This window comes from Grampus griseus, assembly GCF_964374135.1.
Source record: "Grampus griseus genome assembly, chromosome: 19".
In the NCBI taxonomy this organism is placed as follows: domain Eukaryota; kingdom Metazoa; phylum Chordata; class Mammalia; order Artiodactyla; family Delphinidae; genus Grampus; species Grampus griseus.
Window position 1 is genome coordinate 5,583,989 of NC_139013.1, and position 18,971 is coordinate 5,602,959.

The window sequence follows — 18,971 nt, forward strand, 5'->3', positions numbered from 1 at the left end:
TATATGTATTTCCCTAAAGAGGGACTCACTTGAAGGACTGAAGATAAAGTAACATTCATTGTCTGTCCCAGTGGCCCAGGGATCCAAATCTCCAGCTTCTCAACACAGACACACATGGGCCTCCCCAGATACTGACCATATGACCCTTTGTTAACTGTCAAACCTGGAAAAGACACTACCATTTACTGACGATGAGACAGATCCATCAGTTAGCCCAATATAAACTTGAATGGCATTCACTGACAAATACCACTGTTACGGGCTTAACTGTGTTCCCCCCAAATCCATATGTTAAAGTCATAACCTCCAGTACCTCAGAATGTGACTATATTCGAAGATAAGGTCTTCAAAGAGGTAATTAAGTTTAAGTGAAGTTATTACAGTGGGTCCTAATCCAATATAACTGGTATAATGTGAAGACATGGGGAGAAGATGGCCATCTACAAGCCGAGGAGAGACCTTGGAAGAAATCAACCCTGCTGACACTGTGATCTCAGACTTCCAGCCTCCAGAACTGCGAGAAAAAAAATGTCTGTGGTACTTTATTATGACAGCCCCAGCCAACTAACACAACCACCACCGACCCCAGTTCTCCATCACTGAGACACACAAGGTAGAGCAACCCACTAAGCCTCCAAACCCTGATGTTGGAACTCTCATTTGACAGACACGTACAACTGCGTACAGTAGGTGGTTACCTGTACTAAGGAGAAAGGAATTAGCCTTCAAACGTATACAAATGTTTGCCTAAAATACACAAAGATGGAGCATTGGAGAGTGCTAAATAAATGATATGGTGACTGTTTGGCAAACAGCACACTTAATAACTGTTAGCTATAGTTTTTATGAATGCGAGGGGTAGAGGAGTAGAGGATAGACGCTGGTATGGCTTTCTTAAAGAGGGCGACCAGGAATTCCCTATCCCATTAACGTTTTCATTTACCTGGAATGCCAACCTCTGAAAGGTGAGTTCAGCACCTGGTCCTCAGGGCAGGCTTGGGCAGCCCATTCGGGAACCCAGACAGACGATTTCACTGGGAAAGACGCCGTGACTGCCATGATAGGACGTGCAATTCACAAGAAGTGGAAGGGAGCTGCACTCCGAGTTGAAGAAGAATCCATTTCTGATGCTTTACTGAGGAGCATCTGTCCTGAATCCATCCTGTGAAAAGGCCACTACTTTGCATGTTTTGTTCACCAGCATATCCTGTGTCTACAACAGTGCCAATGCTCAGAAATATATTTGTTGTAGTGAGTTACTCACACACCCAGAGTTTGGAAATTCAATTATGGGACAGACACTCCATGGCAAATTTCCACTTTTTTTTTTCTTCCTTGTAAGCAGGACTGTTTTTAAGCTGTATACATCATTATTGGATCAAGGGAAAGAACCCTAGGACTAGAAATAGAGGACAAGGGCCCCAGTCCCAGGAGAGAATGAATGATGAGGCTAAATCACGTCTCAATTCGTTGAGCTACAGAGGAGCTTAGATCTTTGAAATGGCGGCAACTCTAAAAGGTGATAAGCCTGTGGACAAATGTAAGGTTTGTTCTCCAAAACAGTCAAAGGGCTCTCACCATCACCTGTCTCATGTACCAACCTCCATTTTAATTAATTTTATTTTTTGGCTGTGCCGCATGGCTTATGGGACTTAGTTCCCCGACCAGGGGTCAAACCTGGGCCACCACAGTTGAAACTGCCAATTCCTAAACACTGGGACCGCCAGGGAACTCCCCAGTCCTCCATTTTTAGTGACGTTATTTTCTTCCATTAATTGGACTTATTCTGTGAATCCTAGTCCTTCTTTGATCTGCCCTTTTTATAGTCTGACAGGAGTCTCTATTCAAGAAACAAATGTTTCTTGGAATAATAGTGAGCCTGAGAATTGCTTGCCAGTAGCTCCTTTCCTTCAGTGACAAAAATAAATTTGATTAGTTAGTCCATGAGGTCATTCATTCGCCTTCATTCATTTTTCAAATCTACGTATAATTCATTTCCTATTTTGCTATGTGCTGGGGAATATACAATTATCTATATACTGTCAAGGAATTTATAGTCCAGGTGGATGTGAAAAATTTTAAAAAGTATCCATACCTTTTTCTATGTAAAATTAAGTAAATCCTTTCCTTTTCCCCCTCTGATATGTCCCTTAAACAGGAAATTATCAGGATACTTTGTTCCTTATACTATATGTCCTTTTCAACAAATGTAGGTGTACACATCCTTTGATTATCTTTGCCAGAGGGTAAAATTGCTATAGACATGAAACCTAGCTTTAAAAAAATTTCCAGCTCAAAGGCGGCAAGGACTTTCTGTTAAGTTCATCACTGACATCATTCTGTTAAGTTCATCATCTATAGCCCTAGGACAGGACCAGGTCAAGGAAACAGTTGTTAAAGTTTTTCTGAGTGGTGTGTGTACAGGATGGGAACTATCTTCTACGGCAAGAGCTTGGCTAATAGGTTATTCATGAATTTTGAGCTTTGTTCTTCCAGGTGAGATTTATAAAGTTAAGCATATCCAAACATGCTATGTTACATTATCAGATTAAATGTATTCAGTTTCCTTCTGAAGGACTTTTGGTAGACTGAAATAACAAACTGAATAAATTTAGAACTGAAGAAATCCAAGAGTTAACCATATAATGATCCTGGGTGGGAAAAGAAGACCCATGTCCCCCAAACGAGGGGGGTGAACTGCATTATAACTTTAATCAATTATGTGCAACACAGACACCCTCCTTTGATTTAAAGCATTACTGACGTATCAATTAGGCATTTGATTCAAGGTATACTGTCCTAAAATGTACACTATGTATATAATCTTATATATGATTATGTTAGGATTGTGACAGAAATCTCTAAAAGATTCACTTTCACAGGGCTTATTTGCTTCATGAATTTTCTGATATTTTGCCAAAGACATTCCATAGTTGGTGTGTTCAGAGTTTTATTTCTATATGATTTCCCCTGCCAACCAATGAGGCAGAATGTACCACTGACAACCCTGCCACAGTTACTGCCTTCAGAGGTCCAACAATTTCTCTCCTGTGTAAACTCTCTGATACCAACTGAAGTCTTATTTCTGGGGAAGGATTTTTCCATGGTCATTACATTTCTACCAACTATGTCCTCACTGACAGTATGTGACTTATGAAGCCCTGATAGGGTCTATCTTTCCACAAAAGGCTTTCCCAGTCTCTGTGTTTATACTGTTTGTCTCAGTATACACTCGCCAGCCACAGGATGATCTAAAAGGTTTTATTCAAGGGTTTTCCACCTTCACTGTATCACAGTTTATTTCTGTGTGTTTTCTGTGATGTAAAATATGACATAATTGATCACTGAAGGTGCTACCACACTCACTGCATTCATTAGGTTTTTCTTCTGTGCAAATGCTATTATCTGCTGACACTGCACCTGTGGCACCTGGCTGTCCCACAAGGGCTACTACATTCCTATCTGCTAGGAACCCATCACTGTGGAATGGAGTCTCAGCTGCCACAGAAGGTGTGTGCACGCTCACCACATTAACAGGGTTTTTCCCCTGTACAATATCACTCGAACGTGATGAGCTGGGACTCTCTGAGAAAGAATTTTCCAACTTGACTGAATCTCCACGTTTCTCTCTTGCATGCAGCATCCCTTTGTGGTACACGAGGCATGACAAGTGGGAGAAGGCTTTCCCACAGTCAGTGCATCCATAGGGTCTCTCTCCTGTATGAGTTCTCCGATGTCTATTGAGGCACGACTTATCCCTGAAGGCTTTCCCACAGTCACTGCATGCGTAGGGTTTCTCTCCTGTGTGAATTCTCTGATGGTTAATGAGGCCAGACTTGTGTGAACACGATTTTCCACATTCGGTACATACAAAGGGAGTCTTTCCAGTGTGAAATCTCTGATGTGAGATGAGGCATGTTTTCTGGCTGAAGCCTTTCCCACATTCAGTGCATACATAGGGTTTCTCTCCAGTGTGAGTTCGTTGATGTATGAGGAGATTGCCCTTCTGGATGAAGCCTTTTCCACATTCATTGCACATATAGGGTTTCTCTCCAGTGTGAGTTCGCTGATGTACAATGAGATTGCCCTTCTGAATGAAGCCTTTTCCACAATCACTGCATATATATGATTTCTCTCCTGTATGAGTTTTCTGGTGTGCATTAAGCTGTGATTTCCAGCGGAAGGCTTTGTCACATTCAGTGCATTCATATGGTTTTTCTCCCGTATGAGTTCTCTGATGTTCAATGAGCCGGGACTTCCTGGAGAATGCTTTGTCGCATAGACTGCACCCATGAGGTTTCTCTCCTGTATGAACTCTCTGATGATTAATGAGCCGAGACTTCTTGATGAAGCCTTTTCCACATTCCTCGCATACGTAGGGTTTTTCTCCTGTATGAGTTTTCTGATGAATAAGCAGCTGTGATTTCTTGGGGAAGGCTTTGTCACATTCAGTGCATGTATACCGTTTCTCTCCTATATGGGTTTTCTGGTGTTCAGTGAGCCTGGACTTTCTGGAGAAGGCTTTCCCACATATACTGCATCCATGAGGTTTTTCTCCTGTGTGCACTCTCTGATGATCGATGAGGCGGGACTTCTTGATGAAAGCTTTCCCACATTCAGTGCATAAGTGGGGTTTATTTATCTTCTGAGTTCCTTGTTGCTTAATGAACTGTGAATTTGTGTTCATAGAACTTCCGCATTCAGTAAATTTCATTTCACTGTGAAATTGCTCATGCTTTGCATGGAGGAAGGATTCTCCATCTCCAAGAGGGTTCTTTACTCCATAGCTTCTGTTCTGGTTGACTAAACTTAAATTTGATTTCAGTGTTTTCCCATGAAAGTCCAACATATCATGATTTTGCCTTAAAGGAAAGTTACTTTTGCTCTGATGAACAATGTTTCCAAGTGCATTATGTTCGTGACATTGTTCCATTCTTTTTGGACATCTTTGATTTTGCAAGTCCTCCTGCAGAAGACAGTCATCTTTCCTCATTTCTAGGAAAGAAGAGAAGAATGAATCTTCCCATAGCTTGGTATAGAGTGAAACTACTTAACAAACGCCTTTGTGTAGGCTGGCCCTTTATGGACAACACTATGACTTCAGTTTAAAGAAACTCCAAGGCTTCCCCGGTGGCGCAGTGGTTAAGAATCTGCCTGCCAATGCAGGGGACACAGGTTCGAGCACTGGTCCGGGAAGATCCCACATACCGCGGAGCAACTAAGCCCGTGTGCCACAACTACTGATCCTGCACTCTAGAGCCCGTAAGCCACAACTACTGAGCCTGTGCTCTAGAGCCCGTGAGCCACAACTACTGAACCCATGTGCCACAACTACTGAGCCTGCGCTCTAGAGCCCATGCTCCACAACAAGAGAAGCCACTGCAAGGAGAAGCCCGCGCACCCCAACGAAGAGTATCCCCTGCTCATCACAACTAGAGAAAGCCCGTGTGAAGCAACAAAGACCCAGTGCAGCCAGAAATAAATAAATAAAATAAATTAATTTAAAAATTAGAAAAGCATTAAAAAAATATATCTAAAGAAACTCCAAGTAGAAAAGGGAACGCTCCTACACCATTGGTGGGAATGTAAATTGGTGCAGCCACCCTGGAAAACAGTATGGAGGCTCCTTAAAATAGAGTTGCCATATGATCCAGCAATCCCACTCCCAGGCATATATCCAGACAAAACTATAATTCAAAAAGATATATGCACTCTGTGTTCATAGCAGCACTGCTCAGAATAGCCAAGACATGGAAACAACCTAAATGTCCATTGACAGATGAATGAATAAACAAGATGTGGTACATGTATACAATGGAATACTACTCAGCCATAAAAAAGAATGAAATAATGCTATTTGCAGCAACATGGATGGACCCAGAGATTATCATACTAAGTGAAATAAGTCAGAAAGAGAAAGATAAATACCATATGATATAACTTACATGTGGAATCTAAAATATGACACAAATGAACTTATCTATGAAACAGAAACAGACTCACAGACATAGAGAACAGACTTGTGGTTGCCAAAAGGGAGGTGAGTGGCGGAGGGATGGATTGGGAGTTTGGGATTAACTGATGCAAACTATTATATATAGGATGGATAAAAAACAAGGTCCTATTGTATAGCACAGGAAAGTATATTCAATATGCTGTTATAAACCATAATAGAAAACAATATGAAAAAGAACGTGTGTGTGTGTGTATATATATATATATATATATATATATATATATATATATATATATATATATATATATATATATCTGAATCACTTTGCTGTACAGCAGAAATTAACACAACAGTATAAATCAACTATACTTCAACTAAAAAAAAAAAAAAGAAACTCCAATATATGTTTGTTATCACTTGGACAAGGGTAAAATACAATAATGTAAACAAAGAAAATAAAAGGTAAAAACAGGGCATAAACGAGGTTAGAGCATTCAAAATGAGCAAATAGAGATTTGGCTGCTTTGTAATTGTAACCTTATAAATTATGCTGATAGTAAAATAAAATCAAGTTATTATGAGTACTAGACCACAGAAGACAGAGGGATATTTTTTTCCAAATGCTGTGGGACACATTCATACATGCATAAATCCTTAAATGCAAGGAATCAAGTATTATTCCTAATTATGTGACCTAGGCCACTGGATATGTGAGTAGTGGTTTTTAATGAGATGGGGACTATTATTGAGGTTCACAATGTGGGGAAATCAAGTGTGCATTTCAAAGCATATCAACCTCCAGGTGGGTTTTGGATATCCAAAACAGACATGAAGAATTCAATTGGCTATGAAGATCCTGAGAAATGTCTTAACCATGTGGGAAAGGAGATAACAATGTGGGAATCATTTGTATATAAATATTATATATATAAGGATAGAGGACAGGATGGAAAATGTGTAGACTGAAAGTATCAATAGATGAAGGCGTGTGACCAAGTTTACAATTATTATAACATTAAGACTTTGGGTTTTAAAAAGCCCATGGAGGAGCACCAAACATTGACTATACCAATACTAATAAAGGAAATAAGTGATCCTATACTCAGGAAACTACAAGACTTTTCGGAGCTCTATGCCAGAAACCAGGCCAAAGACCAAGTACATATATATCTTATATTACAATATCATACTAGGGAACTGGCATCTTTTTCATTCACCCTTTGTACTTGTATATATGGAACATTTAAATTGTTCCCATTTCATTGTAGTGATCCCTAAACCCACATCCTGCCATTAATAGCATTTTCTTTCAAAAGTCTGCATACCCATCTTGGTTTCTACCATTTAAGGGGTCCTAAAGGATCACACTTCTGATCCTGGACCAAGACTCTTGACAGTTTTGCCTGCCATTTGTCTTAGAACTACTGGATGTACTTAACTATAGCTCACACTGCTGCCACCCAGTTCAAAAGAAAGACTACGTATCCAAGGATAATACAGATCAAATTCACAATGCCACCACTATACCTCAATTCCAGGTGACGGTTGAACAAGGCGGGGGATAGGGGTACAGACCCTCCATGTGGTCAAAAATCCAGGTATAACTTTATAGTCGGCCCCCTGTATCCAAGGTTGTGCATCTGAGGATTCAACCAACCTTGGATTGTGTAATACTACAGTATGTAGTCACTGAAAAAAATCCACATGTAAGTGGACCCATGCAGTTCAAACTCATGCTGTTCAAGGGTCAACTATACTAACAAAGTCCAGAACAGCCTGGAAATAAAAGTTACATTACCAACTTTTACTCCATTTATCCATGTCCACACTCTACTCATTCCTCTACAAATACCTTCTAAAACTGGCCTTCAAGTGGCTTCAGGCCAATCTTTTGACCAAGTTCCTCAAGGCCTTGCACATTTCCAAATTCACACCTTCATTACTTGCCCTTCCTCATCTTTACTCAAATCCCAGATATGCCTCCTATATATCACGCTATCATTCTATGTCACTGTAAGCTCTGTTTCCCCTACATTTCTAAAGTAGTCCCCATCTTTACTGTTCATTTAGACAATTTAGTTCACATAACCCTGAACTATAGCAAAGAGACTGCATTCAGAAGAGGAACTTCCACATATTACCTGCAGATTTATCCTCTGTTACTAAAATCTTACTCCTAGAATGTACTGATTTATTTCTCACTAATCTCCTCTGGCACACATTAAGGCTGTGGTTCACCAACTAGGTTCAAGAGGGCCTGCTTACAACATTATGTATAGACTAGTCCAGGCCGTCCACCCCAAATCTACCAAAAATACACACTCTGAAAATAAGAGGTCCTAGTACATGTATTAGGAAACCATGCATTTCACAAATCCTCATCTTCCGGACTGCTAGTGGTCCAAGGCTCTTTTTTTTTTTTTTTAATTCTACCTTGCACGTATGTAATCTCTACTCAAAAGAATCTTTCTTCCTTTTTTTTTTTCAAATCAAGGTATAATTGACATACGACATTATATTAGTTTCAGGTGTACAACATAATGATTTGATACTTGTATACATATAGCAAGTTTTTTCAATTCTACTATCTGTTTTTATTTTTCAATTTTAATTTTTTATTATTTTTATATTGAACTATAGTTGATTTCCAACATTGTGCTAGTTTCAGGAGTACAGCAAAGGGATTCAGTTTTATATATATATATATATAAATCCTTAGTATAGGATTTCTATAAATATATTTATTTATATATTTATATAAATTTACTTCTATAAATATATTTATATAAATTTATTTCTATAAATATATTTATTTACATATTTATATAATTTCTATAAATATATTTATTTATATATTTATATAAGTTCATTTCTGTAAATATATTTAGTTACATATTTAGTTATATTTACATAAATTTACTTATATAAATATATTTATCTATATGAATCCTCCTTATTTTTATATATATACATATTCTTTTTCAGATTATTTTCCCTTATAGGTTATTACAAAACATTGAGTATAGTGCCCACAATTTTTTTTTTAATCCAAGTCTCTTCTTAATCTGTACACATCCCATAGGAGATCTCAATCTGTCCACATTTCTAACTCTAGTCCTAAACTCTCCCTGAATTCCTTGGGTAGATCCAAATGCAACAGAGCATTTGCATCCAAGGTGATGTGAACAAACACGTCTAAATTACAATGTCCAAAACAAAACTCCTGATTTCTCAACCCACATCTCCTTCTCCATACACCTTCTTCATCTCAGAAATGGCGACTCCACTCTTCCCCAGACTCATGCCAAGAACCTTAGCATCATCCTTCAGTTGTATTTTTCTTTCAACCCATTATCTACTTCAATAGGAAACGCCTTCTCTCCTTTATAAATATATTTCCAAGCTCACTAACCCTCACCCCCTCTACCCAGGTTGAAGACAAGCATTCTGTCTCATACTACAGCAATGGGCTACACTGACTGGATTTCAGGCTTCAACTTCCCTTCTACAAAGTAGTCAAAGTGATCATTTTATTTTATTTTTTAAATTTTTTATTTTATATTGTGGGTATAGTTGATTTACAATGTTGTGTTAGTTTCAGGTGTACAGCAAAGTGATTCAGTTATATAGATATATATATGTATCTCTATTCTCTTTCAGATTCTTTTCCCATATCGAAGTGATCATTTTTTTTTTTTTTGGCCGCACCACGCAGCACGTGGGATCTTAGTTCCCCGACCAAGGATCGAACCTGTACCCCCTGCAGTGGAAGTATGGAGTCTTAACCACTGGACCACCAGGGAAGTCCCACAAAGTGATCATTTAAAATATAAATTATATTATGCCCTACTGTTTTCTCATCTGATTGTTTTTAAAAAATGAAGTCCTTGGGAGTTCCCTGGTGGCCTGCTGGTTAGGATTCGGGGCTCTCACTGCTGTGGCCCAGGTTCAATCCCTGGTTGGGGAACTGAGATCTTGCAAGCTGCACGGTGCAGCCAAAAAAATTAATTAATTAAAAAAAAAATCATGGAGTTCCCTGGCAGTCCAGTTCTTTAAGACTTCGCCTTCCAATGCAGGGCGTGTGGATTCAATCCCTGGTCGGTGAGCTAACATCACAGATGCCTCGCGGCCAAAAAACCAAAACATGAAACAGGAGCGATATTGTAACAAATTCAATAACGACTCTAAAAATGACCCACATCAAAAAAATCTTTAAAAAACAAACAAAAAAATCAAGTCCTTGAAGTGGCCCTGAAAGGTCCTACATGACCTGTCTACTCCAAACTCCACCTACTGCCTTACTGCCGTCATCTCCGTATTTTCTCCATCCACTGTCCCTCTCGCTCACTCCACTGTACTCATACAGGCTTCCTCCAGATTCCTAAAACATGCTCCTACCTCAGGCTTCTGACCTTGCTATTTTGTCTTCATGGAATGCGATTCACCCAAGGGACCTACCCACATCGCTGATATAGCTGCTTTAAGGCATCTTACCAGAGACATTCCCTTTCCTAAAGGATGTAAGATGAGGAGGCCTAAGCTAAATTCCTAGCTGTCAAGAGCACAACGTAGCCCCCACACGTAACCCCCCTTCCTGCTGGAAGGGCTGGAAATGAAGTTAATGATCAGTCATGCCCAGGGCGATAAGGTCTCCTTTAAAAATTACGGGGTTCAGAGAACCTACAGGTGGCTGAACAGAAGGAGGTGTTGGGAGAGCATCACACCCAGAGAGGCCATGGAAGCTCCACGCTCCTTCCCCGTACCCTGTGCATCTCTTCCACCTGGCTGTTCCTGACTTAAATCCTTTCATAACAAACTGGTGATCTAGTAAGTAAAATGTTTCTCTGAGTTCTGTGTGCCACTCTAGCAAATGAATTGAACCTGAGGAGGAGGGAGTCTTGGGAAGCTCCGGTCTACAGCCAGTTGGTCAGAAGCACAGGTAACAACCTGGACTTGTGTTTGGCATCTGAAGTGGAGGTCAGGGAAGTCTTGTGTGATGGAGCCCTTAACCTGTGGGATCTCATGCTTTCTCCAGGCAGACAGTGTCAGAATTTAGTTAAACTGTAGGACACTTAGCTGGTGTCACAGAGAATTGCTGGTGTCAGAAGTGCCGTGAGTGTGGCAGTGGTGTGAGAACAAAGAAGAAACACAAGAGGAAGACTGAGGTTTCTCGAGCACAGCCAGGATATATGAAGAAAGAAACAGAAGGTACTAGAGACTGAACGTTTATGTTCCCCCCACAATTTATACGTTGAAATCCTAACCTCCAATCAAAGATGGCATGAACGTTAGGAATGGAAATCAATTATTATCCAAAGGGGCAGGAAGCTGCAATTGCCAGAAGACAGCACTGAAATCAAAACATCTCTCTTGGGGCTTTCCTGGTGGCGCAGTGGTTGAGAGTCCGCCTGCCGATGCAGGGGACACGGGTTCGTGCCCCGGTCCGGGAAGATCCCACATGCCACGGAGCGGCTGGGCCCGTGAGCCATGGCCGCTGAGCCTGCGCGTCCGGAGCCTGTGCTCCGCAACGGAAGAGGCCAGAACAGTGAGAGGCCCACGTACCGCAAAAACAACAACAACAACAACAACAACAAAATCTCTCTTTAGAGAGAGGTGTGGAAGGTTGAATGTCATAGCAAGACAAGTAGAAGGAACACGTAGTGATACAGTGCTGGGGGAAGAAGGATGGGAAGATTTGAGAATTCTAAGAAGAAACTTAGAGGAAAAAAAAATCAAGACCCAGGTGAAATAAATAGGGATCATATCCAAGAAGAGATATGTTCCTCGACACCACTAAAAGAAAAAGAGCTCTTTGGTGGAGGCTATGCTTCCATGTCCTCAGACATACACAGCTGTGACATCTCTGAATGATTAGAATATGACTCCCTTGGCCGCTCAATGCTGGTTCTCTTACTCACCTGGACAGATTCGACTGTGGATTTCATCTTCTACTGGCCACGGTTCTCCTCGTTCCAATCTGGAGAGAGCATCCGTCTTGCTGGCTTGATACCCTGTTCGTGGGAAACGACAGAGAGACAGACTCTTGAATTGGGCTGTGGTCTGCCAACATGGAAGAATGTTACATTTTACGAACTACGCAATTTGCGGCTCAGCAAAGGAAAGGCTCATCTCTCAGGAGAGGGCACGTTATACTCTAGTCTGGGACCAGAGAAGGAACTGAGACTCATCTACCACTTCAGGGCACCATGGACACTGCAAAACTTTCAGAAGCTGAAGAAAGAGCGGCCACTGACTGGGGACACTGAGGGACCAAGGGGAGCTGTTCTCACCAACGGACAGCAGGTTGCTATAGTTCTCCAGCATCACATCCCGGTACAGGTCCTTCTGAGCAGGGGCCAGGAGCTGCCACTCCTCCCACGTGAAGTCCACGGCCACATCCTCCAGTGTCAGCGATCCCTGTAACAATACGGTCCTGTTTAATATGAGTGTTTCTCTCGTTACTGAAATGGAAGGCAAGTGAAGGAAGTTGTTCTGCTCTTTTTCACCATTTAGGCTACATCTATATACGGAGGTGCTTTGATTTTTATTTATTTTAATTTTTTAATTTTTTAAAAAATTTGGCTGTGCTGCCAGGCTTGGGGGATCTTAGTTCCCTGATCAGGGGTTGAACCCAGGTGCCTGGCAGTGAAAGTGCCAAGTCCTAACCACTGGACCACCAGGGAATGCCCCTGATTTTTTAAAACTACATTGTCATAGAAGCAAAATCTATCCATGTTCTAACTTATGTATTGCAAAATATTCTGTAATTATACAGTCAACCATCATTCAGCAAATCAGAAGTTTCTGTGATAGTCATTAATCCTCTTGCTAAACTAGAAACATATATGATATATATTTAAAACATTTGCTGTGTATACAATATATATTTAAAACATTTGCTGCGTGTATATATATATATATATATATATATATATATTTTTTTTTTGTAGCGAGTACGTATTTGCCAGGTATTAAGTATATTCTAATGACATCAGGACAAACAAAACATATTCCTACATTCACCAGGAATCTTCATGACCATTAGCAGAATCAACCATGAAGAAACTCCAGACGCTATAATTAAAAGATACAACGGGGGGCTTCCCTGGTGGCGCAGTGGTTGAGAGTCCGCCTGCCGATGCAGGGGACACAGGTTCGTGCCCCGGTCCGGGAAGATCCCACATGCCGCGGAGCGGCTGGGCCTGTGAGCCATAGCCGCTGAGCCTGCGCGTCCGGAGCCTGTGCTCCGCAATGAGAGAGGCCACAACAGTGAGAGGCCCCGCATACGGCAGAAAAGGAAAAAAAAATAAGATACAACATATTAAGTATGTTTTATATGTTAGGAAGAATAAAAACACCTTTCTAAAACATATTAAAAGAATGAGAGACTAGTAAAGAACATTATTCAAAGTAAGAAAATAAATAGCATCCTTCAACAAACACACAAGTACATATATACATAGGTACATTATTTATATTTACATTTCTAGTCAGGTTCACAACATATCAGATACATTGAAGAGATAATAAACAGGAAGGTAGATATGAAGAAATTACTCAAAATGCAGCACAAGGACAAAATGATGGAAAATATAAAAGAGAGAATAATAAATATAGAGGATAAAGTGAGGTCTCACATTCCCCAGCTCAGTTTATGAAAAAGTAAATACAGTAATGGAAAGGCACTACCCAAAGACCTAAGAGCTGAGTTAGATCCACCCGCAAACATCCATACAGACACAGATGTACACACAGCTCAGTGACTGGAAGTACACACTCCTGCACATTTTTTAAGGGACACCAGGGGATTAGGAAAGAAACGTATGAAGAGGACTCTTACTTTTTCACTAGATGTACTTTGTCATCACTGGAGTTTTACAAATGTATTCACGCATATTTGTATTACGAAATTTTTTAAAGGTAATGAAAGATGAGGCAGTAGGACTTGGCTTTGAACACAGGGAGGGGAAGTGGACTACCTTCAATAGCTGGAAATTCTTTTTTTTTTTTTTTTAATTTAAGTATCATTGATTTACAATGTCTCAGATGTACAGCAAAGTGATTCAGTTATACATATACATATTGAATATGTCTATTCTTTTGCAGATTCTTTTCCATTATGTTATTATAAGATATTGAATATAGTTCCCTGTGCTACAGAGTGGGTCCTTATTGTTCATGTATTTTATATATAGTAGTGTGTATCTGTTAATCCCAAATTCCTAGTTTATCTCCCCTTGCCCCTTTCCTCTTTGGTAACCATAAGTTTGTTTTCTATGTTTAACAGCAGGAAGTTCTAAAGCAAACCCTGAGATCGCAACAACTTTACCAGACACAGATACTTTCAACACCCTCCTGCCAAATCTGTACTCAAACACCTGTTCGATCACCTGTTCATACGGGACCTTGGAAAGTCATGCAACCCTTCCATTTTCTTATGTCATCTAGGTTTTACTCCCAAGCTAACACTGACCACTACAAGGCTGGGTCCATGGGTCACCTTGCTATGGTCCCATGAAGCACTGTGCCCGCTGAGTTTCCTTGGTTTATTTCCAAAGGGGTCTCTGGAGAACCAGATTTTCATTTATGAGAAGGTTGTAGTTAAGGACACTGTCTGCCATATCACCTCTAGGACGAACCATGTGAAAAGTCCCAAGACCTGAGTGCCATGAAATATACAATGACATCCTCTGAGGAACTGGTCAGCTTTCTCCTCAGAGTCAATGCCTATCCCATCATCATCAGGAGTCTCTGGCTGTGATGACCGTCAGAGCTATTAGACATGAGTCGACAGTGCATGTAACCCACTGGATACTCCAATCACAGAAGATATTCCAACATTAGTCATTTAGTGTAGGTCCCACAAACAATATATTTCTGATGCTACTTTGCCTTGATGTTGAATTTAAATCTAAATTTATTTCTGCAAAAATTCTAGTTTTCCAGTTTGTTATTTCTATTGAATTCAATTGCATTTTAAAATCCCCCCAGAAATCAATCACAGAATGAAGGAAAGAATAAGACAAACCAAAAATCACCTGGTCCTTGATCATTTTCATCTGTTATTGGGAAAGAGCCAAAGCTAGGATGTCTCCTGAGCCTCTTCTTGAACTGCCCTAAATTTCTGGTTAGAAATCTTAGTCTCCAGGCAGTGATGTCCCCACAAATGATGATATCTAGGTCGTGAAACCTTCTCACATCACGTGATGTATCTTGCTCCAGGAACCACGACCTGTGAGCTGAAAAATAAATTCACTTTGAGTGTAAATTTCCTCTGGGCCCAGATGTTGTCACTGCCACTGTCACCCACCTGATTTCAAAGCCATCTGTTCCTTTATTTGGGGTCCCAGAGGCTATTACACCCTGGAGCAATAAAATAGAAGATTGTGAATGTGTGGGTACTATTTCTTCCTTCTGTGAAGGGGAAGTGGGGTGACTGTGAAAGGGGAGATGGGAAAGGAGAACCAGCACAACACGATGCTCCCGCAGCAGGGGAATTATCACAGACCAGTTTTTGGAAAGAGAACATATAAAAGGTGAGGACCTGGACAGCTATTCCTTGGAAACCATGTGTGCTCATGGACCTGTTTAAAGTCATTGAACCATCTTCACTAATCGTCATTATGTGAAAGAAACAAACAAAGGAAAACCAAGAGAAAAAATTAAAGCATATACAACAAAGATTACTATTTGTCGATATATACACATTTAGTAAAAGTATAAAAACATGCATTATATAAAACGAGTTCAAGGAATGTGATTACAATAAAAAACCACTGAATTGTATGTTTAAGTGGATGAATTGTACGGTGTATGAATAAAAAAAGCTGTTATTAGAAAAAAGCTATGAGTAGAACTCTAATTATATGCTTACTAAAATATTTACAGGAAATGTATAAATATCTGCAACTTACAATAAAACATACCCTCAAAAATGTAAAAAGGTGGATTGATGATGATTAGAGGAGTGATATACGGATACATACATGATAAAGGAAACTCAATAAAATCATGATGATAAAATCCACGTGGCAAGCAGGCAGGAACTCAAATGTATAGTTCTTTAAACCTTGCTATATGTTTGAAATTTTTCATAATAAAATCATGGGAGGTGGGAAAGCTTGTAATAATGAGATCAGTAGGGTGAGCAGAAACAAATCTTTTCAATGTAATTACTCTTCTGTGTAATAGTAAATTAAAAGTGAATAAAAAGATCGAAAGTAGAAAGACACCATTCACAATGGCAAAAAAATTAAAAATCATGGTGGAGATGAGGGACAGGGAACCACACCCTTATGTAAATGCAGAATCATAACCTGTTCTCAGAAGTGATAAATGAATATTTAAAAATTTAAATTCTATCTAAATTAATGCACATATTGAGTGATTCCAGTCATTAATGGAACAGGTTTTTCTCTTGGTATCTGTAGAAATTCTTAAAAAACAACTCTTACAGAAAAAAAATTTATGATATATTTATTAGTAATGTTTATGATAGGAAATTAAATGATGAGGCAAATTATACTAAAATTTCGGCAGTTTATTGGAATTGTGAAAGTCAAGCATAGAAAAACGAAGACTAAAAGGAACTATATGGAAAATTTAACAAACGTTATCGTTGGAGAACAGAATTGGGGTAATAGAGATGTTATTTTACTTGTGCTAGAACAACTCTGAAAGGAAATATTTACAAGTGTGTGTATGCACACACGCAGTAAACTTGCAGGAAGGGCAAACTCCTCATCTTTAGTAGAAACCTTACCACTTTACGTGTGCTTAATCCTCGATCTCCAACAACGCTTTCATTTCTACGGGGTCGAGAGAAGATGTGGAAAGCCAAAGGTGATTGGCAAACGAGGCCCTTGGACTTGAGGAACTGAAGGAGAATGTCACGTTTGAAAACACCCACCCACCCACCAGCTTCGGCTCTCACAAACTTCTCAACGACTGACACACCTGGACCACCCACGGCAACCACTGGTCACATATACTCGGAATAATCTCAAAATCTGGACTAGATGCCCAGGTTCACTGATCATGAGACCCCCACTCCTGTCATTGAGCCCGCTACTAAATCCCGACTCCAAACCAGACACCGCTTTCATTGACAAAAATCATTCCCTACCGCAGTCCTCAATCACAGAGCACTGCAGACAGACACAAAACTCTGATTACGGACACTTCAATCCTAGATTTCGACTGGCCTGTAATCACTAACACCAGAATCCTTCAGGACTGACTCCGTCACCCCAATCATAAATACCCCAGTCACCGACTCCCACTTGCTTCCTCTCCCTCTACGGACCCCACGGCTCCTCCCCACCCAGACGCCCACAGACACCTCGTTTCCCTCATCCTATTCCACGCAGAGATCCACACACGGTCCCGCTTTTCTCCTGATCCCACCGCTGCCTCCTAGAATCCGCACTTCCGTGAATTCTTTTACTGTTGCACCTTCGCCCAGCCTCCGCGCCGGACTACGGCGGCCGACGAGGGCCATACAGCGTTTGTACGGAGCAGGCACGGAGATAATGTCTGCGCCCATCTCGCCACGGATCCCGGGGCCGCCACCTTTCAGGACTGGCCGTACAGAAAGCGAAGTGGCAGTTTTGGTCCAAGTAGCCATGGAAGGCACGGAACGGATAAAAGCCATCCAAAGTACTCCCACTTAAACCCTGCGCCGCAAACTGCACAGATTTTCAGAAACTCGAGCTCACACAAGGGAAACAGGGTAGGATACGTCCGCCTTAGCGGGGGGGGGGGAAAGTAATCCACTTTGCACGAAGATTGGGAAACGACACAGTGGGCACAGCCATCTTAGAAGTTAGGTGTCCGTACAAAAACCAACAAACAGCCAAAGGAAAAGGAGAAAACATATAAGACGAAAGGCAAACACCCCGAGGACGCTTCTGGCTCAGTGTGGACGATGATAGGATGGCTTTGAGGACAGAAAAGAGTCTGGAGAAGCACTCGCGGTAACGGGGACAGCATAACGCCGTCAAAGAAAGTAAAAAAAAAAAAACAGCAACTGGCAGAAACCTAGTATACATTTGGGGGTGGAACATGGTTACCGCCCAGTGAAGGGGAGGAGAGTAGTCATGAGCCAATGGGAAGAGGGAATCCAGGGGTGGGGTGAGTTTTTCACACGTGACACCCCGCTTCCCTTCTGCCAGCAGTGGAGCCAATAACAAGTGCGGAGCTTTCTGAGAACCAAAAGGCCAGAAATTCTGTAAGGAGTAAATAAGACAACTCCAGGGAGAAAAAAAAGTTGTACAAGAAAGGAAAAGTAATCATAGTATACTAGTGGCTGAACTCTATGTAGTATTTACATAGTCATCATAATGTAAACACTAAGTCTGAACCAACCATAACTAAGATATAACTCTATTGGAAGAATGGGAAAAAGGAAATGCTTGTGTGAAAAGGGTTGTTTCTGTTTGTAGGGAGAGGTGTTTGAAGCATCCTGCAGGACACCACGGACGGTACCCCCAAATGAAAACTCCATTATCATCACGTGAAAATTAATAAACAGAAACCTCATTTAAAATGGAGTTGGTAGGATGAACTCCACCAAACTTTTGTTGTGAGAAGTACCCTAGGGTAGAAGAAACAGTTTTCCTTTAGTTGGTATTCCTTTTGTGCAGGTACTTTGGAAAACAGTCTTACAGTTCCCCAAACAGTAAACATATTTACCATATGATCCAGCAATTTCACTCCAGGTTTATATCCAAGAGAAATAAAAGCACATGTCCACACAGAAACTTGTACACAAATGTTTACAGCAGCATTATTTATAATAGCCAAAAGTGGAAACAACTCAAATATCCATCAACCGATGAAGGGAAAAATAAAATGTGCTGCATCCATACAACAGAATATTATTCAGATATAAAAAGGAATGAAGTACAGAAACATGCTACAACATGGATGAACCTTGAAAGCATTATGCTAAGTGAAAGAAGCCAGTTACAGAGACTAAATATTATATGACTGAACTTATGTCCAGAATAGGTAA

At 40.5% G+C, this 18,971-nt stretch overlaps 1 protein-coding gene across 3 annotated transcripts in view; it reads right to left on the reverse strand.

The window, feature by feature from the left end:
• Positions 1-3,054: 3,054 nt before the first annotated feature.
• ZNF613 (zinc finger protein 613) overlaps positions 3,055-18,971 on the reverse strand; it is a 59,884-nt gene continuing 43,967 nt past the window's right edge. For 2 of the 3 annotated variants that reach the window (XM_082676250.1, XM_082676251.1), the window contains 4 exons: positions 14,995-15,195; positions 12,247-12,373; positions 11,875-11,967; positions 3,055-4,995 (listed from right to left, as the gene is read on the reverse strand). In XM_082676250.1, coding sequence (XP_082532376.1) covers positions 3,266-4,995; positions 11,875-11,967; positions 12,247-12,373; positions 14,995-15,015 — 1,971 coding nt within the window. In that variant the 5' untranslated portion in view covers positions 15,016-15,195 and the 3' untranslated portion in view covers positions 3,055-3,265. Of the gene's footprint in view, positions 4,996-11,874; positions 11,968-12,246; positions 12,374-14,994; positions 15,196-16,718; positions 16,833-17,297; positions 17,365-18,971 lie in introns of those variants that run through there. The other variant, XM_082676249.1, reaches the window with a different exon arrangement.